The 24,181-nt window shown below is 45.5% G+C and overlaps 1 protein-coding gene across 1 annotated transcript; it reads left to right on the top strand.

Annotated features, from left to right (window-relative positions):
* Positions 1 to 11,379: 11,379 nt before the first annotated feature.
* LOC118242670 (dead end protein 1-like) lies at positions 11,380 to 23,000 on the top strand. Its single transcript, XM_081701564.1, has 5 exons — positions 11,380 to 11,400; positions 14,453 to 14,558; positions 18,615 to 19,076; positions 21,426 to 21,776; positions 22,948 to 23,000. Exons 1-5 carry the CDS (start codon positions 11,380 to 11,382, stop codon positions 22,998 to 23,000), a joined length of 993 nt encoding a protein of 330 aa, XP_081557690.1.
* The last annotated feature ends 1,181 nt before the right edge of the window (positions 23,001 to 24,181 follow it).

Raw genomic sequence — 24,181 nt, 5'->3', positions numbered from 1 at the left:
GGTATGGCAAGCTACTACTGCTGGTTCTGTAAGAACTTTTCTGGTGTTGTGTGGTCACAAGCCTGTTGAGCAGCCGAGTCTGTAAAATCTGTATTATTTAGTTAGTTAATTAGTACACCTGTTCTTGCTGCCCCTGATTTCAGTCGACCATTTAAGTTTGAGGTTCATGCCAGCGGGACTGGCGCTGGTGTGGTCCTCCTACAAGAGGATTCCGGTGGGATTGATCACCCCCTTTGTTATTTTTCACACAAGTTTAACAAGCACCAGACAGCATGCAGCGCAATAGAGAGTTTCTTGATCTTAACGCATTCCTTGTACTGTAGTAAAGTAGATACTTTTCCCAGTAACATTAATATACCCGCTGTAGCTGAATCGTGGGGTGGGAAAGGTTTCCCCGACACTGCTGTTCCTATTGGGCTACACCTGGAGTGAGTGATGTCGCATCTGTAAATAAGACACAGCAATAATGGCATGTCACTACCAGAGTCAGCACACAGGTTCATGTTACATCTGCATAATGCATTTTGCTGACACTTTTATCCAAGGAAACTTACAATTCTGAGTGACTACAAACTGAGCAAATGAGGGTTAAGTGCCTTGCTCAAGGGCCCACCAGTTGCAACTTGGCACTGGTTGGTCTTGAACCAACAACCTTCCAATTACAGGTCAAGTATCTTAACCACTGAGCTACCACTGCCCTAACCACTGGTTTAGGGTTAGGGTTAGTTGTGGCATGGTTGTGTAGAAAGGTCAAGGGTCATGTACGGGCAGGTGCTTGTTAAGCATTGCCACTGGTCCTGGGGTTTCTCATTTTAGGGTTTTGTTTTAGGGTGTCTCATCAGACTGTCAAAAGTTGAGGGCTTGGGTGACTCATCGAATGATTTCAAGGTGGCTTTCAGGTTTGCAGAAGGAGTAGGTGCAGAAGGAGTAGATGCCTGTCTGGGCACTTTCTGCTCACCTACCCATCCTCCATAATCTCATTTGACAAGCTAGAAGGTGGGGTTGTGTGTGTGTGTGTGTGTGTGTGTGTGTGAGTGAAGGGGCTGTGCTAGAGATTGTTAGGGTGAATCGTCTCCTGATTTCAGGGTGGCTTTTAGGTTTGCAGAAGGAGTAGGTGCACCACCAGGTTTGGCAGGACACCACCCAGGCCTGTGTGGGCACTTTCCACTCACCTACCCATCCTCCCGACTCTCATTTGACAAACTAGAATGTGGAGCAGGTGTGGGGTTGTTTGTAAGTGAAGGAATGTAGGTGGGAATTTAAAGTATTTTCTGATGTCAGGGGTTTGTGTGGTTGATTGGGGTCAGAGGTCAGGTCTTAGGCTTAGGGCCTAAACATGGAGCAGGCTATGTATTTGAGGGCTTTACAGTTATACATTATGGAGAGGAGATAGAAGTGTGTTGTGTATGGATAATTTGTAGGACACATCAGTAGTGTACCTCAGAATCATCGGATGTTTCGGCCTATTAAACACTAGACACCCTCCTCTGAGGCGGCCCGCCTTGGGTTGATTACTTACAGGCGTGTGTCCTAATATGTCCGATCAAGGTTAAGTTTTGGGGCTGGGGTGAGGGTCGGTTAGGGTTGGGGCTTGGGGGTGGTGGTCAGTTAGGGTCAGGGTAAAGGTGTGAAGTGGTTAGGTTCAGGGTTTAGGGTTAAGGTTAGGGAATTGATCACCTTTTTGGAATATTTAACATGGGCCGGAATATGCGGCATGGAATATATTCCAAGATGTTGTTTATTTCCAAGTTTTTATAATGGCGGGAAATAGAAGCTTGGAATCCAAAAAGTTGAGCCAAAAAAACCCCCAAAAAAATGGCCACCAGGTGCTGCCATAGAGTCAAGGAATCAGATCTTGTTTTTGGAATTTCAGTCTTTTTGGAATGGGTGGGTTTTAAAACCCTGACCAATCAGAAAACAATTCAGTTGTCTTCCAAAATCTGTATCCCAATTCAAAGACCATGATCTATATTATTCCAAAAGTTGTCTCAATTCCAAGAATACCATCTGTTATTTCAAAAGTTGTCTCTCAATTCAAAGTATACCATCTCTTATTATTATTATTATTATACATTTTATACATACATAAAAATTTATAAATATATACATTTCAGTGATGTCAAATATATTGCAAATGGGATAAAAATCCCAATTCAAGTATATTTCAGTTGTGTGTCAAATATATTGCAGATGCTAAAATCATTTATATTTGTGTGTGTTTTTACATTTAAACTTCATCCTTGGTGTGTGTGTTATATTAATAAACTTTTGAAATTTAGTAACAATGAGTTGTTGCAGATTTCCATCAATTCACAACCAAATTACTAATTATCCAGGTAATTATCACAATTCAAGTACATTTCACTTATGTCAATCATATTCCAAAAAGTAAATAAATAAGTGACTATTGGGGTAGGTTGGCAGTGCTGGGGCTTGATCTTGGAAGCATCCAACTACAAGAACAATACCTTAACCACTGAGCTAACACTTATCGGCCTAAGATGCCACTTACCTACCTACTCACACCTATAAACAATAAGCCTTGCAGCGTGCCAATCATGCTCTTGCATATGGAGCAGAGAAACAAGCAGGCAGTCCATTGCATCATTGCTCACAAATGTGAGATGTATTGACAAAATAGAGTTGTTGTCCCTGAGGTACTGAAAAGTTAGAAGGGAGGAGCACAGATAGTAGAAGCTTGGTAAATCCAAGCGCTTGCAAAAAGTAAGGTGGTGTCTGCTATTTGTATACAATTCTGTGAATTCTAAAGCAGTAGAAGCTTGGTATCTTTCCAAATCATTCTATTGGAATATTTGGAAAGTTATCTGCTGCTTTTGCTCTCCACCCAAGGCCACTGGGAGGTGGTGTATTGCATGGTGCCTGCCTATCCAGCCCTTGGTGCCAATCATCTGGCAATGGTTGTGGCCTGCTTGATAATGTGGAATGTGTTTCTTAAGTAGTTTTCCTTTCATTTGGTTCACCTGGCACAACACAGGCATCTGATATTGGTTTCAGTGATCCAAAGAGCCCAGAGACAGAATACCATCCATGAATTTAATTAAAAATCAAAAACTTAAGTCTTCATGACACTTAAATCCAATTTACATAATATTGTGGAGTGCGGTGTATATATTTAATGTACAGTGGTGTCAAATTATATATATATATATAAATAAAAATTATATACATACCTAAAATGTATAAATATGTACATTTCAGTGATGTGAAATACATTGCAAATGTAATGAAAATCCCAATACAAGTAGATTTCAATGCTGTGTCAAATATACTGCAAATGGGATGAAAATCCCAATTCAAGTATAGTCGGACATATGCCACTCTGTGGATAAATGTCGAATTGCAACAAAATGACCAAATATTTATTTATAGCACCCCCACAGACAGGCTAGAATTACCGTGCTGCCTCTGACCGAGTCAGGGTGACCCAACGAGCGCCTCTGATGCACCCCCCCGGTTAGGGAAAAGTCTGGGGGGGGGGTTAGTGCTGGGGGACCATCCAGAGGCATTGCCATGGGAACCATGACGCAAGGTAGGGGCAAAGGTGACAATGTGAAAAACACACACTGAGCAGGGTTGCATGGCAATGCTTATGCATAGCTGCTCCTAACTATAGGGGCATAGACTACTCCTTGGCCAGATAGAGCATAAAAAGGTAAGGGGTTGAAACTGGTAAAGTTGGAGGTACGGCGGCCATGATCCTACTCACTTTGGCCATGATGTGAGCAACTGTCTTTTTTTTCCTCCAAAATACACCCAGGTGTTTGTCTTGGTCCCTCAAATGACATATTGGAGCACCAAGTGGCCAAGAACTCTAAGTACCCATCCATTTCATGTCTCCATGTTCCGATCATCTTTAAACTTGAGAATCATCCGTCAGATTTCATGAGTGACATGTCGGTGTCAGTTGTCTCCAAGGCTGCGGGGACACCCCAGGCTGATATATCTGTACAACGGCTCCAGGGGAGTGCCAGAACTCCAAATAGCTTTCTGGACCTCGTAGGTGTCCAGCACCCCAATATGTCATCAGGGCCACCCCCGTCAACCCATAAGTCGAATCCCGTGGCCCTACGAGGTTGGGAACACTTGCCAGACCTTACCAGCATGTAGGAGACTTTGGAAGCATTGGGCATGCCTCTCTGCAACACACCATCCAATTTGGCCAGGATCCGAGCCACTTTGTCACACTTATATTTTTATAGCATCAAAGGGTTTCTAGAAATACATGAGACCCCCATCCTCTCAATCAACTCAAAAGGACTTGATTCAATATGAACAGTTAGCTCCACCGTCTGTATAGTTACGTCTAACACGGGGAGCATATACTGCTCCTTGGCCAGATGGAATATCCTGAGATTCAGCCTAGTAGATTTAAAGATGGGCCCACAGCGGCCGTGAAAGTTTGATTGCATAAGTAGCCCACACTTTAAGTAGCCTATGAAAAACACATTCAGAAGTGTTGTGTGGCAGCAATTTGGCGTAGCTACACCCAAGTCACAGGGCAAAGACTACTCCTTGGCCAGATAGACTGTCCCAAGATTCGACCTCCTAGATTTAAAGATGGGTGTAAGATGGCCAAGAACCTTTGTTTGCACAAGTAGGCCTCACTTTAAGGAGCCTGTGAAACACACACATTCAACAGGGTTGCGTGGCAACGCTTGAGCGTAGCTACACCTAACTTCAGATGGATTATCCTGAGTTTCAACCTCCTTTGGGCACATGGTCTGAGCAACTTTGTCGTTTTTTTTTAAATCAAAATTCACCCAGGTGTTAATCTTGGTCCCTCAAATGACATATCAGAGCACCAAGTGGCCAGCAAAAACAAGTAGCTTTGGGGAGCAAGTAGAAAGATGGGATAGGTATGTGAGCATGTCTCTCAAGTCCCTGAACTGAGATTTGAGTTTTTTCAAATTATTTTTAAATCTGGTGACATTCCCCGAGTGACATCTCTCAGTTATGGTTGTCTGTGAGGCTGCAGGGAGGCCCCAGGCTGACATATAAGCATTTCTAAAGACCCAAGTCTGCATGAGGGAGACCTCTAGCACCACTGCTGCCCTGCCTGGGTGTCCTGCAAGGATCAGTCCATCCACATGCTGTTGAAATCCTCAACAAAGAGACAAAAAAGGAGAGAAACAGAGAGAGAGACAATAAACAGAATGACAGACAGTAGAAGCAGCACGCAAGGAAATCAGACACATGCTGGCCTAGGTATCATGGTGTACGCGTGTGTGCCCACTGAAATCACCTTCAGAGAGCACGAAGTGACACGACACACACACACACACACACACACTGAAGGGGAGAAACACTAGCTGGCAGTGCAGTAAAGCACAGACCAATGTGTGTGTGTACACAAACCACTATAACCAAACAATTGTACAAACCAGCGTGTAGAGGTTACATCTCTCTCATATTCCTGGCTCGAGTCTTCGAACTGAGGGGCAAACCCAACACCATCTGCCATTTCCATGTTTGCGTTCCAAATCTTTGTTATCGACAAAACATACACGACCCTCAAAGCGCCCGAAACATTCCGTCTTCCCCATATGTCAAGCTCGAATCTTTGGCAAAAAAACCCCCATTTATTAATGGCTCTGGCAGCCTGGTCCAGCAGCTGCGTGCATGCGTGCGCGCGCGTCTGTTTTCTTGTTCTGGCTCTATTTGATCCGCCGAAAACGACGGAGTCATTAGACTCTCTCGATGTGTCCTTGGCCAAGTAATCATCTGAGGCAGCGCTCAAGCGCAGTCTTTGAGGAAACACCCAATTAGTGCATGTTATTTGTGACACAAAAAAAAAGGCAGCTTTCACTATATCCACCGAAATCATCAGTCGCAATCATCCAGTAAAAAGGATCGTAACTGTTTCTGTAGTCCGTATTTCTTCCAGGCTTCTTTGCACGCAACATCTGTTGCCCGGAGGCAGACGCCAGGACAGCAGCGAGGTGTTGAAGCTCTGAGTGAAGCTCGGGTAGCCTACTGAACAGACACACACACACACACCTGGACATACGTCCGATTAGCACGCTGCTCACACACCTGCCTGCGATAAGAAGTCAGTCAGTCTGAGATGTGTGGGCGTTTGTACGTCAAAAGCAGGAGAGACTCCTCGTAAGGCAACGCTTTTGCGCCCGTCGTTATATAGGCTACTTAGAATAATATTATGCACTCTAAAGGGTCAGATCAAACACACACACACAGAAACTGAATTCTTGAACTTAATTTTTGCATATTGATTCTGTTTCTGTCTTGCGCTTTTCGATATGAGACTGTTCGTTCCACGCGACTGACATACGACCCGACCCCTGGGGATACACACAGCACGCGCGAGCACATCAAATCTGCAATCATTAACACAGCTAATACATACACCTGTCGATCAGCGCGTGCATTACAGCGTGTCCAGCGGCATTGGAGTGTGACAAACACCACTCAAGATGATGAATGCGATGATCGAAGACAAAAGCAGAGACACTCCGCCGCATCAAACCGACTCAGGTGAGCAAAAAAAGGTACTACATTTAAACAGACTCGCAACTGTTTCGACAGTTTATATAGAGTGTTTATTGTACCCTTATGGGGGGGGGGGGGTTACTCCTCGTAACATTACTGGTTTTCTTGCATGTACGTGTAAGACAGAAGAGAATATATACTGACTGACAAAATATGTCTGTAGACCCATATTTCTAAATTTTGCCTGCAGTCGTACTCGGAGTAAATCACACCTGTCTGTACGAGCCTGTTTAATTGTTCATTTAGTCAAATGGTAAACCTATTGTCAAAAAAGCAACTAGGCTATTTCAGACTGATTCATATCATTCGTAACATTCACACTCTACCCAACAGTCAGACAGAACCGGTGGCTAGAGTCATCTTTCATTAATGACCCATAGTCTTCAAAAACTATAGCTTTGAATAAAATAACACGTTCAGATAAACATACCTAAACTGTAACACTAACATGAGTTACATTTCGTAATTAATAATAAAACACTCCACAAACTGTTACACAATAGTTTCATGGAGACAAATGGACGAACATTAATTAGAATTTGAGTTAGTCGTCCATATAGCTGTCTCATGCCTCCATTAGAAAATCTTTATTAAAAAAAAAAAAAAAAAAAAAAAAAAAAGGACGCATCCTCTAAGAAAATCACAGGTGACATGTTTTGCTTCGCTCTCGTTATAACGCACATGTTCATTGTTCTCGAGCACCACATGACAATATTGTTACACTCACACACCGCTTTACTGGTGTCACCAAGCCGCGCTATACAAATGAAACCGTGTTACGGTCTTGAGAAGTGAGTCCTAGGCGAGTCATCTCGACCTGTCACGGGAGGCATTCGGGGTACAGATGCTGAAGCTAGCGAGATGCAGACTAAGCGCGCGCCTTGCCCCGATCGGTCCGTCGCGACCCTCAACGACACCCCACCGCCCACTGTATGCATCCAAACGGGCGACAGTCTGATAGAAGGTCCGGAATCCTACGGGCAGAGTCAAATCCTCAAATATCAGATGCCGAAAGTCAATTTCAAACTTGTCGGAACGTTATCCAGTGCCGTTAAATGAGACAGACTAACTGAACAGCCATTCAGATATGTAAAACTTGAAATGATCCGTTACGGTTTTGTACACGCGGTAGAGACACGAGCGACGGGGTGCCGAAGCAACGTTGGTCGACTCGAGCACAAAAAAACAAACAAACGAACGAACTATGAGCGCGTGTAAATGATGATAGCCAACAAAGAGGGCGTCCACTGCGCAACTCTCGCTGTCCGACGTAGGTGCACGTCTGAGCTTCGCCGTAATAGTTAATTCCCGTACTGGGGTGGTCGCTATAACGCGGGCAAGTGAGCTCGCAAACTCAGGGATGAATTTCACATGCAGTTGCCGCCTCCTGATTGGTTCGACCACGTTCAGACGCATCCATGCGAAATCCCCCACAGACCCTAAAAGGTGGGATTTATTTCGTCTTAACAGCTTCATGTAGCGGCCAGTGTCCAGGTTATTTTTCTAAGTGTTTCCATCTGGTTGGTCATTGTGGTGCTGGAGAATCACATTACTGCCTGAACTCATCTCTATCTCCCTGCCCTTTAGCTGTCTGTGCCTTTTCTTTTGTAGGTACAGTACTGCGCGGCTGTTTCTGTTCCTGGACAGGGAAACACCTTTCAGCCTTGTTTTCCTTTTTCCTCACTGTCTCAGGGGAACATGCGGTCCCGAGGCTACCTCTGCTGAACAGCCTGGAACTGGGACGTCCCACATATGATCTCTACGAACAAGATCCAAACCTGACTTCAGCAGAGAGAGCTGCAAAAAAAACTCTCTCTCTCCAGCTAGAGAAAGTTCGAGCAGACATGATCAGATTCTCCAGTTAGAGTACCCTGGTCTGTCTAGCTCTGTCTACCTTCTCTCTCATTCTCTCTCTGTTCACCTCATTTTTAAACTCTTCTATTTACACTCCATCATAACCTTTCCCCCTTGTCATCCAGTCTCTTTCCATCTTTCTCTTTACCCATCATTCACTCACTCTCTCTCCCAGTCCATCATTGCTTTACAATCCCCGTGACCTTTTTTCAAAAGCACTTCTCTATCTGACTCTTATCTTGCATTCAGCCCAGAGAAACAGCTATTCATGGTGTGTGTTTGAGACCCACCTCAGTCACTGGAAGTACATTAGAGATAACGTCCACTTCTATCATACACCCAGGACGACCTGCGTCAGCATAATCATCTAGCTTTCAGTGTCTGCCACTGAGGTGCAGACGACACAGAAGATGAAAACATCCATAGGTGGAAAGATCGAGTTTGCCATGACATGTTGAATGCAGAAAGAAAAAAAGTGAAGTATTTTTTTCCTCTGTCTCTTTCTCTCTCACCATCACAAATGCACACACACAATTTCTGTCCCACTTGGACTTGTTACTTGGTATGCTTGTTAATTCCATTTGAAATTGCAAATGACAAAAAAATCGGAGGCAGTGGAGCAGTAGTGTGCCAGCCCACAGAAGAAGCAGAGAAACAAACAAGGCAATTACTGCAATTCACACTAGACCACTCCTCCATGTTAAACACACGCAGGCATATGCATACATGCACGCGCACACTTACTTCACCCTGTGTTGTGCAGATATATTGTGTTAAACACACACACACAAACGTTATCATGCATTTGTAGTCATTCTTATGGAAATGTATTTCTTCAATACATTCTCAGATTATATAGATGGTGAAAATTACAGTATATCAAAAGGTTATTCCTTCCAAATCTACAAAAACTACTGCATGTCAAATAAGATAATGCATTTATAAACAGAAGGAAAATATATACAATATAATTATATAATTTTCTAAACTATATATGCAGGAAAGGCAAGACAGTTAAAAAAGAGTAAGGAAAAAAACCAGCCGCTCTGTGTGGCTTTGATATCCTACGGCTAAAAGAGGAACTTGGCAGATGTGTTTAGTTTACTGTCTCTGTGACTGCTTGCTTTGCCCAAGAGCCTCATGCACAGGCGTGTGCGTGTGCATGCACACACAGTTTTATTTGTACATAACCATAAAACCCACATTTCTTTTCGTACACAGTTGTATAGCCACCTTGGTCATTAATGGTTGTACTGTATAAATAAACTGTGAAAAGAGAGTGTTGAACACAACAGTACTAAGACTTAGAACAGGAGGACGACGAGTTACTGAGAGACTTAACATTGCAGATGGAGAGCGAGAGCGTGCTTGGGGGAGGGGGGGGGACCAATGGCTTCCTTTGAGGATAGTCTCTGGTACCAATATTGACCAGCATGCTTGAGACAGCATAGACGTCAAACTTGACCGCTCTGATGACATCAACACAAAACGCCACGGACACTTCTTATCAGCAAGGCAAATGACCAACATCTGTGCACCTGATTGCTAAAGCTCATAACAAGCAAGCAGAGGGAGTCACAATAGACAGCTGTGCGCACACACACAAATAAAATGCAATGACACATTCTGTAAACAGCCCACAGAAGGCCTGAGACATAACAGGCCTGTGTTCAATTTTAATGTATGATGATTGTGCAATAAATGATCTGAATTCAAATAAAATATACGTAAAGCTACTATTCATGTAAAAGCAACAAGATTCATGGTTTCAATTTAAAATCAGGTTGTGTTACAGCCACAACATAGGAATACATAAAAGATGTTAGAAATAAAGTCCATACGTTTTATTGCTGCGATATTTCTAAGAGGTCTCCCTAAGTTCTGTGACATTGGTCATCACATTCTCTGGTCATTCACGCCATTTCATCACCTCACATTATTTTTAAATGATCACTATGATCACTCTTTAGACCCAACTCCCTAACACACATGAACATTGACATGCAGGCACACACACATGCCGACACACCTGACTTAGAGGAAAAGAGTCCGTTGCTATTTATCTGCACTAGACCATGGTTCTGAACCAGACCATCGGCTCACGCTAACGACTGTGCCTTCAATCAGAATGCGTTATAATTTCGATGCGGCACAGGTCAGCGTGAGACACATGGCAGGTCGCTGTGGCTGAGAGGAGAGCAACACGTCTCCCACGGTTATGGCTGCGGGAAGCCCCTGAGCGGTAGAGAAACTGACTGCCTCGCTTTGCCGGCTGGGCACTTACCTTTTAGTGTACAACTGCGCAGCAAAGACCCAGCAGTTAGAGAGAGAGAGCGAAAGAGAAAGAAAGAAAGTGTTTGTGTATGGGAAAGCCCGCTGCCTTCCCCGCGCTGACAGGTAAATTACCGTTCTGCCTCCCCCTGCAGATGGTGCTTTAGTGTCTCACGAATGAATTAATGAATAACCTGACTAAAGGCTGCACATGCGAGTCCACAATACATTTTAGTTTACCGCCAGCACTGCCAAAGAAGCAGAGGCAGAGCAGTGCCCCCCCACACGCGTGCGTCTGGAGTCAGGGGAAGTGCGGAAGAGTTCACGGTGTTCACAGCTGAGGATGTGAGGGGACGATAGATTTACTGCAGGCTCCTGCAGTGAAGTCTGGGGTTGGGATTGGGACTAGGATCATCCATTGTGGCAGAACGTGTGTATGGGTGCGTTACTGCAGGGCGACCCCCCGGCAACGGAAGTCCTGTCACTATGCAAATGACTCCTAATAGCAAAAGAACTTGTGCACAGGGCTGAAAGGTCATAAATGAATAAAATACATATTCAGTTCTATTTGGCCACAGCTCAGTGATCATCTACTCCACTACGCTGCTTGTCAATTATTGGTGGGTGTGTGCGTAAATGTATTGTACCTGTTCATCAATCCCTTACACCAAGTTAAGAATCCGTTATGTGGTTAAGAGTCAATAGGTGAGGCCATATGAGGAGAATATGCATAGCCAGAGAGCCAAGGTCACAACACCAGCCCGAAGTTTTAATATGCTTATCAGCAGGACTGCTGTCGGTGCGTGAGTTATGTGCTTAGCTTAGTGACCCTCCCTGCATTATGAGGCATTGATGTGCTGCTTGTTTATCAGTATGGCTGTATGTACACCACATCACATCATTCAACCCAGCCACGGAGACAGCAGGAAAAGTGAGAGAGCCAGAGAGAGAAAAAAAAAAGAACGAGAGATTCTGCATTACACATCACCCTTATGTCACAAAACAGTGAATTTACTTTTGTCTATCCTCACAAATGTAAAACATTTTAGAGATTAGAGAAACAAGAGAAATGGAGAGAGGTTAGGAAAAGGGGCGAGGTGTGCCCGGGAAGAAGAGTGGGGGGTGCAGAAAGGAAGGCAGCAGTCTAAGTGCTCTCCTCTCGCTTCTTCTCAGAGAGCAAAAAGGCCAGGGCAGCTTCAGCTCTCATAAAAGCCTTTTAAACATCTCCCCTGCAAGAACATGGGGCCAGCCGAGCCGCAAGGCACGGGCTCCCAGCATGGTGTGGCACGCCACTACCACCAGGTGCCACTCTGCAGACGCCAGCTGCTGCCCTGGAGTTTTTAGGAAGGTGTTCGTTAACGAAAGGAAAATAAGATGCGGAACTCTCATTTATAGACAAGGTGGGAATTTAGAAGCCATTCTGTTTAAGTGACCTTTAAAGTGTAAATGGATTTACTCTGGAAGTTCAGTTTAGAAACCCCCAAAGCACAGAGCTACTGTCTTACTCAGTTAGAAGGTGCTGAATCCACGATCTACCAATAATTACAAGGTAAACAAAGTAATTATAGCCGAAAAGCATATTTCTTTATGCTTTCGGAAATTTACGTCTGCAGTAAGAGCTCCGACCATGAAGACAACAAACACTACTTTCTTTATCTTAAGAGCAAACCAAATGGCGTGATCATTTTGCTCTAAAAGTGCGTTGCTTGAGTTTTGTGATTTACACCAGACAATTTATTTTACAGAACCGCCGGACGCACTTTCAGATTTTAAACGGGAACTATAATCACCAGTGTGTTCACTGTAGCACTTATTTCGCTCACCATTTAGTGGCACCTGATTACAACCGGTCTGTTCGAGCATGACCCTCTCGCGCTGAAGTACACGCGCGCTCGGGGTCCTTTGCAGCTTACATGCCTCGTCTTATAACACTTCCAGGGTAATCTTGGACACGTTTTCTTGAACAAAACATTTGAACGAGCGCGTAAAGATGAATGAAAAATACACCTGTTAATGAATTCGTCGCTTGCAGTGCAAATGGCGGCGTTGTAAAGTGGGAGTATTCCTTCGCCAGATCTATGACAAGCATTCTCACAGAAGCGCGCAAAAGAGCTCCCTCATAAACTGTATAAAATAGTGCGCGTAAGATCGAAAAGGACGTTTGCGTAAAGCTTGCCATCTGGAACGAATTCCCCGTATTAAGCTATGCGCCCCGTCTTAGTCTTTAATAATAGGGTTAAGATAAATGCAATACGCTAGCCTGAACTGACGTTCGAAAAATATTCATAGGTTAACTACTGAGCAGCCTATTACATATAACGAACACTTTCATAAAATGTCTGGGGAGAGCGTGAAGTCTATTAAAGGCTTCTGTTTGCTGTGCTGAAAACCCATTCGACTCGTGAAAGCAGTCCCTTTGATCACGAACTGATACGTTGCATCAGGTGTGCTAGCAAAAGAATAACCACAAACCCATGCAGCGCCAATGCAATATGGAGAAAGACAGACCAAAGTGCACGTTCCACAAACCGGCCAAATCTGTGCCTTTACAATGACGTTTCAGAAAGCTCACTGCCTGGGTTGAATTAGGTCGCATACAGGCCTTCACGACGCTCCCCGTCAGCTCCGAGGACTTCGACGAGACCACCTCCAGGTGAGAGCCCTACTGGTTAATTAAACGAAATTCACTTAACGCTCGGTCCCCTCACGTATCCTGGATAAATGGAAATCAAGTGCGTTTGCTCTTTCGCGTAGTCGTTGCCTGACATCTTGTGGTGGCTATTGTAATAAAATCTCCACAAATACACGCCCCCCCCCCCAAAAAAAATATTTTTTTTTTTAAATAAATAAAATAAATAAATAAATAAATTTTAAAAAGCGTTATATGTGTGCGTGATTTTTGTTGTTGTTGTTAACTGAATTGTGTGCTCCAACATATATACGTGGTTTCTTTGCTGTGAGTTGACTAAATGCTTCCCCTTTACCGCCGGTTGGTACGACCATCCGATTAATTGGAGTCTGAAAGCGCGCCCCCGCTCCCGGTGTTGGTCCAATAGCCCCGTCAAAGAAGCTGAAAGACAAACGGAGTTCTGAAAATGGAGAGAGACCAGCAGGTGAGCAACACAAAGCCTGTTTGTTTTCGTGTTGACTTCTGCCGCGCGGTGCAGGCTTAACCAAGTTGGCGACTGAGGCACACGCTTGCTTGTTCACAATGCGTGTAGCATACAGTCATTCCAAGACGTTTAGCTTGAAGACGACATGTTATAACGCTTAGGAGTTGGGCCTATTTTAAATTTTACTCCAACCCAGATTAGCGGTGAGTTTTGGGGCTGGTAGAGGGAAGGGAAGCCTGTGAAGCACGTGGAGGAGACGCGAGTAAGACTCGCTCAGTTTTGCAGTAATCTTGCTGGTTTATTCGCTACTCTTGGAGTATTGTAGACAGTTTATACATGAACTGTAGAAACATCCAAAACTCATTACACGTTACTAGAGGACGTTACTTTGTCCAGTAATGTCCGTCATGTACAGCATAAAACAAAACCTCCTCTGCCTGGCATACATGTAAACGTAATCTAAAGAGACTACACACATTACTGACGTTACAATATCTGTTCACGCATTAATTACACATTTATATGCTTGAAAGCTGCACCGACAACCCCCCCCCCCCCCACCCCTTTATATTTTGTTCTAACAATATATAAGGGGGTTAGCTGTGAAATGAGCGTGCACTGTCTTTCAATTGATCATTTTATCTGAATTTCATCATCTGAATGATGTAATCCCACCGCACCCCCAGGTTTTGAGCGCACAGAGACGGAGGTCTTTTGAAGACTGGCTTGAGACAACATCCATCACCTTGACACAGGTTAATGGTCAACGAAAATATGGCGGTCCTCCTACGGGTATGTGGAATTGAATGTCTGACCTGCTGCGGGTCATGCATTAGCAGCCGCCTGCAAACTAACCATGCCTTTTCAATTAACGCCTGGCCCTCGGCTATTGGCTTTCAGATACGTTTCAGAGAACGTGAATAAGAATCGCATATGGAGAGGGCTGAGACGAATCAGACATTTTCTTTGTGATTAAGGCTCCAAGCAAACTTAATGGAAGCCCATAGAAAGTATTACCATGTGTGAAAAATCATTTATCAGTGCTGTGACTCTTTGACTGTGCCTCTAGTTCAGGGTAATTAGACAGCACTTAACAATGGCAAAAAGGTCCAGGTTTACCACCAGTTATAGTAACTGGTCAGCAAACTGCATCCCTGAGCGTTGTTCTATCACTTGAGACGATTATGTTCCATGTGCCTTAGCTAGAGACTCAGAGGCTGAAGTTATAATGTAAATAAACTGAAAGCTTTTCTGTCCGTCCCCTTAAGTGCTCTTGGTTTAAGAGTCTTAAATGCCGACGCTGGAGGGCTTTGGTGTTGTCTGAGCGCTGGCAGAGTGAAGGCAGTTCTGCAGATAATGAGGAACTTGCTTTGAGAACATGCAGCCCTCTGCAGCACTTTGAGTCCATGGGATGGGAGGTTGGATGTGCACTTCTGTTGAAGTTTTGTTTTTTAAGTGCTTATTCTTTGGAAGGTGTTTGTTAGTTGTGTTCAGTTTTGGATAAATTTGTTATAGTTTATACTGTTATATTTTATGTTTGTTATATTGGTATGCTTGTGTTTGTTAAATGACTCCACTGTTCGTTCATGTGAAGAGATTTGTTTGAAAGGTTGAAGGGATGTGGGTGAAAATAGAAGGCAAATGGTGTTTACAGTTCAGTCTTTTGGTTCAGAGCCTTTTGCTAGATGTAGTGGTGTTATAATAAATTTACTCTTGCATCTCAAAATCAATACTGTACATGGTTGTATTTGTGCTGAAGGTGATGAGCCTATCACAGCACAGCAGGTGTGTTCCTGTTTGAGGAGGTGGTTAAGCAGAGGTAACCAATGCTTCTGCATGCCGCCTTTACGCAGTTTGCACTTTCAGTTGCTCTTTGGAGATACACACATTTTGTTGGGCACCGTAATGTAGCCATAAGACTTTCTCATTGCTGAAACCTCGAGAACAATTTAGCAATTGGCTGTGTGTCACACACATTTGAGAATAGTTTCAGCGAGTTGTCACTAATTGGTTTTATTATGTTTTGTGTGATTTGTTGTACAACCAATGGTAAAGTGTTAACATGTTTGAAGGAGAAGACTTCCATTAGGCTAGGGATGGAATGTGTACCAGTGTTCCTATTAAATGTGTTTTACTGGATGAGGCAGGTTTTCCAGTGAAACTCGTTATTCTAAGCTCGGCTGCGTGTGAACAGGAAGTCTCATTAAATGGAGTTACGTTTTAATGCCTGAGATTAATCAAACCGGGACGAAAGGTTGCGATGTCTCCTCACTGGTCACATCCACATCGCTGCTGGGTTCTCATCATTGTTTTATTTCATGTTAACTCCAATATGTGTTGTTTGGTCATGGGAATTGTTTAAGGGCAAAAATTGCAGAAATCAGCCCTGGACTGTAGAAATACGTTGTTTTTTCCGAGACACGTGGCCCTTTGGACATGCAGTTCTTCTTTCGTCGTCTGCCGTATTTTGGCTGCAGCTGCTGTATAAAACGCTTTCACCTGCACAGCAGACGTTGATGTGATTAAGTAACACAGACTTGCTACATCAGCGTGTGTCTCTTAAATGAAAGTGTTTTTGATGTATTATTTAAGGGTTAATTTGCCCCAGAGTACTCAGTTAAAAATGGATCAGTCTGACATCACATCCTTTCTGCTAGAACAGATGGGTGATATATGATGACTACAAGATGAATTATAATGTTTGTATTGTCAAACGGCCCTGTGTTTTCCACACATCTGGCAGATAAAAAGCACAAGATTCTAGTTGTGGCATAAGAGTTTGTCTAATATGAGACTTTGAACTTCTTTTCCTTATCCCCCTCCCCTCCTACCCTTCTCTCTCTCTTTCTCCCCTCCTACCCTACTCTCTCTCTCTCTCTCTCTCTCTCTCTCTCCCCTCCTACCCTTTTCTCTCTCTCTCCCCTCCTACCCTTTTCTCTCTCTCTCCCCTCCTACCCTTCTCTCTCTCTCTCTCTCTCTCTCTCTCCCCTCCTACCCTTCTCTCTCTCTCTCTCTCTCTCTCTCTCTGTCTCCCCTCCTACCCTTCTCTCTCTCTCTCTCTCTGTCTCCCCTCCTACCCTTCTCTCTCTCTCCCCTCCTACCCTTTTCTCTCTCTCTCCCCTCCTACCCTTCTCTCTCTCTCCCCTCCTACCCTTTTCTCTCTCTCTCCCCTCCTACCCTTCTCTCTCTCTCCCCTCCTACCCTTTTCTCTCTCTCTCTCTCTCCCCTCCTACCCTTTTCTCTCTCTCTCTCTCCCCTCCTACCCTTTTCTCTCTCTCTCTCCCCTCCTACCCTTCTCTCTCTCTCTCTCTCTCTCTCTCCCCTCCTACCCTTCTCTCTCTCTCTCCCCTCCTACCCTTCTCTCTCTCTCTCCCCTCCTACCCTTCTCTCTCTCTCTCTCTCTCCCCTCCCTACCCTTCTCTCTCTCTCTCTCTCTCTCCCCTCCTACCCTTCTCTCTCTCTCTCTCTCTCTCTCTCCCTCCTACCCTTTTCTCTCTCTCTCCCCTCCTACCCTTTTCTCTCTCTCTCCCCTCCTACCCTTTTCTCTCTCTCCCCTCCTACCCTTCTCTCTCTCTCTCTCCCCTCCTACCCTTCTCTCTCTCTCTCTCTCCCCTCCTACCCTTCTCTCTCTCTCTCTCTCCCCTCCTACCCTTCTCTCTCTCTCTCTCTCTCTCTCCCCTTCTCTCTCCTCTCTCTCTCTCTCTCTCTCTCTCCCCTCCTACCCTTCTCTCTCTCTCTCTCTCTCTCCCCTCCTACCCTTCTCTCTCTCTCTCTCTCTCTCCCCTCCTACCCTTCTCTCTCTCTCTCTCTCTCCCCTCCTACCCTTTTCTCTCTCTCTCCCCTCCTACCCTTTTCTCTCTCTCTCCCCTCCTACCCTTTTCTCTCTCTCTCCCCTCCTACCCTTTTCTCTCTCTCCCCTCCTACCCTTTTCTCTCTCTCCCCTCCTACCCTTTTCTCTCTCTCTCCCCTCCTACCCTTTTCTCTCTCTCTCTCCCCTCCTACCCTTTTCTCTCTCTCTCCCCTCCTACCCTTCTCTCTCTCTCTCTCTCCCCTCCTACCCTTCTCTCTCTCTCTCTCTCTCTCTCTCTCTCCCCTCCTACCCTTCTCTCTCTCTCTCTCTCTCTCTCTCCCCTCCTACCCTTCTCTCTCTCTCTCTCTCTCCCCTCCTACCCTTCTCTCTCTCTCCCCTCCTACCCTTCTCTCTCTCTCTCTCTCTCCCCTCCTACCCTTCTCTCTCTCTCTCTCTCTCCCCTCCTACCCTTCTCTCTCTCTCTCTCTCCCCTCCTACCCTTTTCTCTCTCTCTCCCCTCCTACCCTTTTCTCTCTCTCTCCCCTCCTACCCTTTTCTCTCTCTCTCCCCTCCTACCCTTCTCTCTCTCTCTCTCTCTCCCCTCCTACCCTTCTCTCTCTCTCTCTCTCTCCCTCCTACCCTTCTCTCTCTCTCCCCTCCTACCCTTTTCTCTCTCTCTCTCCCCTCCTACCCTTTTCTCTCTCTCTCCCCTCCTACCCTTCTCTCTCTCTCTCTCCCCTCCTACCCTTCTCTCTCTCTCTCTCTCTCCCCTCCTACCCTTCTCTCTCTCTCTCTCTCTCTCTCTCCCCTCCTACCCTTCTCTCTCTCTCTCTCTCCCCTCCTACCCTTCTCTCTCTCTCTCTGTCTCCCCTCCTACCCTTCTCTCTCTCTCTCTCTCTCTCTCTCTCTCTCTCTCCCCTCCTACCCTTTTCTCTCTCTCCCCTCCTACCCTTCTCTCTCTCTCCCCTCCTACCCTTCTCTCTCTCTCTCTCTCTCTCTCCCCTCCTACCCTTCTCTCTCTGTCTCTCCCTGACATGTTTGTTCGGTCGCTCTACCAGGCTGGATAGGTCCTGCTCCCGGCCCAGGCTGCGAGGTCTTCATCTGCTGTATCCCACGGGACATGTTCGAGGACTGCCTGATCCCGCTCTTCCAGATCGTGGCGCCGCTGTACGAGTTCCGCCTGATGATGAACATCAGTGGGCAGAACCGTGGCTTCGCCTACGCCAAGTACGGGCGTACCATGGACGCCGAGGCCGCCATCCGGGCCCTGCACCTGCACCCACTGCAAGGCGGCGTGCGCCTCGTCGTCAAGCTGAGCACAGAAAAGAGACAGCTGTGTCTGGGGGAGCTGCCAGCCGGCGTGAGTGAGGAAGCGCTGCTCAACATGCTGCGCGTGGTGTCGGACGGGGTCACAGGGGTCATCGTGAGGGAGGCCGGGCCCAGGGGCAGGACAGCCTCTGCCCTGGTGCTCTACTCTTCACACTACACCGCTTCCATGGCCCTGAAGGTGCTGGTGCAAGGTACGCAGAGGGGTGCAGGTGTGGTCGTGGCTAGCAGCTGGGGGCAGGATTAGCTGCATGGGCATGGTTAGTTTTTCCCAATTCCGATACACAATACTTTTAGTCTTCCCACAACTACAGTCAAGTTGCATCGCACTCAGACACTTTCTGTGTTCAGATGATAATGAAGCATATAAAAGATGAGAGATTTTGAAAGGTTTACTAACGCTGCATTTAAGATTATAATACTTTTTGTCTTATTAAGGAGAGATGGAGATAATATTCGTATGGTTTACTAAGGTGATGTGGAGATTATATCAGTATGGTTTGCTAAAGGGAGATTGGGCTTATAATAGATTGAGCTTGTGGTATCAGTATGGTTTGCTAAAGGGAGATTGGGTTTATAATAGATTGAGCTTGTAGTATCAGTATGGTTTGCTAAGGCCAGAGAGGATCTTGTAGTAGTGAGCACACAGAACCCTCTATGGTGACACAGCCTTGCGTCCAGGCTCATAAGTGATGTCAGCTAGTTCATTACTACACTGAACAACTAGAGAAACTGGTGAGAAGTTTACGGAAGCAAGTCCCAGAAAGTATGCTTCTTAAATGTACTTCAAATCTGTATTTAAAAAAAAAAAAAAAAAAAAAAAGGTTTTAACTTTTTGGTTCCAAGCTTGCTCCTGGTTCAGATCCCAGACTACAGCTGTGTCAAACCCTCCAGAGCACTAAACAAGCCCTGCGTAAGGTGTTGGAGGCTTTACGGCGGCTTCTGGTTCGGCTCGTCACACTGCGCTGTGAAGAATGGGGTACCTGCAGAGTACGTCACTCTGAGCAGATTAGACTGATGAGTCTAATTTATGATAATCTAATTTATGATAATTGGATGAAAATAAAGCAGGTGACTGTGCCATATCATGAAACAACAGTGGTGGGGAAAATAATTAAGGCCTTGCAAAGAGCAATCAAAATCTGAACATAGCTCACTGACTAGCAGAACAGGATGACGGGAATGATTCATATTGTTTTTGTTTCTTTTTATACCTAATCTCATGAGGGAATTCATTACAGCTATGTGAACATGCAACTATAGACCTTATTTGATTGAAATACAGTAACTACGAATGCAGACAGTTGATTGTATTTTCTGTTGCTTTAGCACAGTGTCCTTATGGGTTACACACATTACACTGTCCAAAAGTGAAGGCACTTTTAATTCTAAAAGTTAAGAAAAGTGGTAAAATTCTAAAAATGAATATTAAACAGCCAAAACCAGGGAGGAGTGTCCCAAGAGCAGGAAGGGAGCACACACTTGGCTACATTCCCTGCTTCAGAACACCTGTTTGAATTCTTGAATGGACTGATGATTAGTTTATGGATTGAATCAGACGTGTTTGAGCAACTCATCACACACAGACGTAAATTGCAGTTGGAGAGTATGTGTCGGTGTGCGGGATTAAAGACAAGTGCTGTTCTGATTTAACATACAGAAGTGTCCCATGGGCAGGTGTGGGCGCCCCTGCGTCTTCTTAGCTACGTTTGCATTGGCATTAGATCTGGTGTGATCTGGGAAACGGCCCCCAGCTGTAGCAATCAGCATGGGTCTGACGATAGTAAAATGTCAGCCCTTGTTTCGCATCAGCACATTCACCTGTCAGATACTCGCTGACTTCCCGATGAGCCAACATATGCATCTGAGGCAGCTAGTTCGTGCCAATGTGGGCACTTTCCCACATGCCGTGATGTTGACATGTGCCACCGATTTCGAGGAGCGCAGTGACTGCGTTGGCATAAATTGTATCTGAGCAGTGCTCCTGTTTAGGAGTTGATGCACCAGATTCAGGTGAGGTTATTGCTCGGAAAACGAGGCTTCCTTGTAGGTGGGATGTTTGTTCCTTGCTGGGAAGGGATCAGTAGGGCAGACGCTGGAATTACAGGGAAGTCTGCAAGAAGATTGCATTCTTCCACAATCTGTTATCCTTCACGTCATGAGACAGGTTAGTTTTACCCTATTGATGATGTGGTGTTGCAACAGTAATCCTGCTCAGTACGAGAGGAACCACAGGTTCAGACATTTGGTGCGTGTGGGATTATGACTGAACGCCTCCAAATCAGAATCCTCCCTATGCGTAACAATACCGCAGCACTTTGGTTGGTCCTCCACGTCCCCCGTTTTTGAAAGGCAGTAAAACCTGTGTTGAAGCTCTATAAAATGGGAGTGTTGCTGTACTGAGTTTTGACCTGCTTTCAAGTTACAGGAGAGAAATATCTCAATTTCTTCCTTCAGGGTCCTTTTGTAACAGAAACTATAATGAGAACCAGGTTCCTACATTATTTTCTACATTCTCTACGTTTTTTTCACCTTCTCCTCAGCCTTCAAGAAGCAGTTTGGCATCTTCATCACTGTCCATTGGTTGTCCGGCAGCTCCAAGCCCAGACATTACGAGCGCGAAGAAGTGGGCGCCCTCAACTGTCTGGGTCCTACACCTGTCAGCCAGGCTCTTTTCACACCCACGTGCTTCCAGTTGGTGAGGGCGACCTCCCGCGACCCCCGCCCACAGCGCTTCTCGCGGTTGCGCAATGCTGTGGGCTGCCTGCGTCGGGTGTGTGAGCTGTATGGGTTCGGCGTGCCACTCTACGACGTGCGCTATCACACCAACATCAATGGCTTTCTCTGCGTCACCTACAGCGTGCTGGTACCAGGGTTACCCAAACCGTTCTGCGGTGCTGCCGAAGTTTTCCCCTGCGCCAGCACCAACACCATGAAGGAGGAGGCCCACCACATCGCTGCCGAACAGGTCCTCAAGGCCATGGGTCATGCCTAGAGTTACTGCTGTTACTTCTCAGTTTGAATAAGCTTGGTTCATTTTGTTGTTTGAATTCTCATATTTACCGATGTTACGTTTTATCTTATGTAGTTTTATAATGTTTTAATTATCCAGTAAGAGTTTACAGTTTGTAAAGGCTTTTTGTAGTTTTTGCATGTAGATGAGTTCACAATTTTGACTGTGTTGCACATTAAAAAAGAAAGTTGTTGGATACATTTCTCCCTCTTTTCCCTACAGATATTAAAAATGTTCTCATTGACTGGGGGGGGGGGGGGGGTTTACACCTGTCAAAGCGTAATGCAGGTGTCCTAATGTCAGCTCGGGCAGGACAGAAACCTCCCATGGAGAAGAACAGCAAAAGCTCGTTTGATTTTCATTTTCAGTAGGTATACAGACCGTGAAAGTGGGGCTTCACAATCCTGGCTTTTTGGGTTTTAAGCAGGAAGTGTCAGAAAAGTTACCACAGGGATAACTGGCTTGTGGCGGCCAAACGTTCATGGCGACGTCACTGTTTGATCCTTCGATGTCAGCTCTTCCCATCATTGTGAAGCAGAATTCACCAAGCATTGGATTGTTCACTCACTAACAGGGAACGTGAGACTGTCATGAGACAGGTTAGTTTTACCCTACTGATGTGGTGTTGGTTCAGACATTTGGTGTGTGTGCTTGGCTGAGGAGCCACTGGTGCGAAGCTACCAACTGGGATTATGAATGAATGCCTCCAAATCAGAATCCTCCCTATATGTAACAATACCGCAGCACTTTGGTTGGTCTGAATTAGGCAGGGACTCCCTTTTGGGGGACCCCAGTGAACAGACGCATGTGAACGGACCAGGGATTCAGCTGCAAGGGGGCTGCACTCTCTCTGGTCGCTGCAAAGCATGTTTGTGGAGAACCTGGTGCTAAATGACCTTAAATGACCTAATTCTGGGCCAGGTTCTTGTGAGTGGCAGAGCAGCTACGTTGCTGCGATCCATTGAAGAATAGACCTTGATCCAAGTTAAGAGGTTTAGCCCGAGGAGGGGGGCTTAAGTGTGGTCCCTAAAGGGTGCGCTGCATTCCTGGAGGTCTGGAGCTCCAGAATGTAGAGTGGGACAGGGTGAGGAGTGTGTCCAGGTGAGTATGTGGTATGCTGGGCATGAGTGATGGAGTGTAGTGCCCCAGAGGTGTGGCTGTTCCATAAAGGGAAATGGTGTGTAGTCTGTCTGGGAGAGGATGCAGATTGGTGGGCATGAGTGATGGAGTGCAGTGCCCTGGAGGTATGGATGTTCCATAAGGGGAAATGATGTGGGAGTGTGCCCAGGTGAGGATGCACTTAGTCGAAGCTTTCTCTCTCCTCCTGCCGTATACTCCCCAACTCATTGCAGGGCCGACGCAGAGCATGTGGCCGCACGTTTGCTTGCAGCGTCCAGTATTAGTATATCCTATACTCACAAACCCCATTCAACCGCCCAGCACAGCTGTCAGAGGGGGTGTGTGTCTGTCGATCCACAACAGGTGGTAGTAACACTGAAATAACTTTTTTTAAAGCCAGAATTTACAGAATTTATTTTTCACATTACATTCTATATTACATAAAGTCATTTACTTCAGATCTCAAGGCAGAGCTGTCTACTGTATGGCAAATAATACATTGTTAATACAGATTTTTTTTTTTGTATTAATAGGTTAATAATATTAGTTTTATTCGATCAAGTAGGCTAACGCTGGGTGTTGTTAACACCATCAACTACAATGTTTTTATTTACTTACTTTTATTTACATTCTGAGTGTAAAAGCTCATATTTAAGTAAACATTTACATAAAAGATTCACGATCTTTCATTATGCCTGGGCATACAGAGAAACCGTTTTCCCAATGCGTCAGTCCGGCGGGATCCCAGAGTTTAGAGCGTGGACCCCTTCAGTCCTCCGGTAGCCGTTACTAGAGCTGAGCTCAAGACCTGCACCACTGGGTTGAGCTCCGGTCCCGGTGACCTAGATGAGCAGGTGTGTTCGTGTAGACCCGGCAGTACTGATCTGCTCACAGGCCGCGCGCAGCACTTTAACTCAGAAGGGTCGGAGATGTGTCGTCATCACAAGCACGAGCGCAACTCTCAGCTGTCTTAATATCTGTCCCGTCTGACTCACGGACCGGTACCCGCGAATCGATGGGACGACCCCCTTTAATATCGAAGTATATATCTCGGTAAGGTTTGCACATGTGCAAAGGAGGGTTTAAAATGAATAACAGATTATAATGTTGACAGAAAAATCTGCAGGGGTGTACCAAGATGTTTTCATACGTGGCCCGTTTCAGCGT

The sequence above is a fragment of the Electrophorus electricus genome, chromosome 18 (assembly GCF_041902795.1).
Source record: "Electrophorus electricus isolate QZ-2024a chromosome 18, ASM4190279v1, whole genome shotgun sequence".
NCBI classification, from domain to species: domain Eukaryota; kingdom Metazoa; phylum Chordata; class Actinopteri; order Gymnotiformes; family Gymnotidae; genus Electrophorus; species Electrophorus electricus.
The sequence above is the reverse complement of the archived record's forward strand: the minus strand, read 5'-3'. Positions and strand labels throughout refer to the sequence as shown.

Coding starts and splice junctions, on each gene's coding strand:
- LOC118242670 (XM_081701564.1), top strand. CDS start 11,380: ATGCATAGCCAGAGAGCCAAG. Junction 11,401..14,452: donor TGCATAGCCAGAGAGCCAAG/GTCACAACACCA, acceptor CCGCACCCCCAG/GTTTTGAGCGCACAGAGACG. Junction 21,777..22,947: donor GTTACCCAAACCGTTCTGCG/GTGCTGCCGAAG, acceptor GCATTCCTGGAG/GTCTGGAGCTCCAGAATGTA.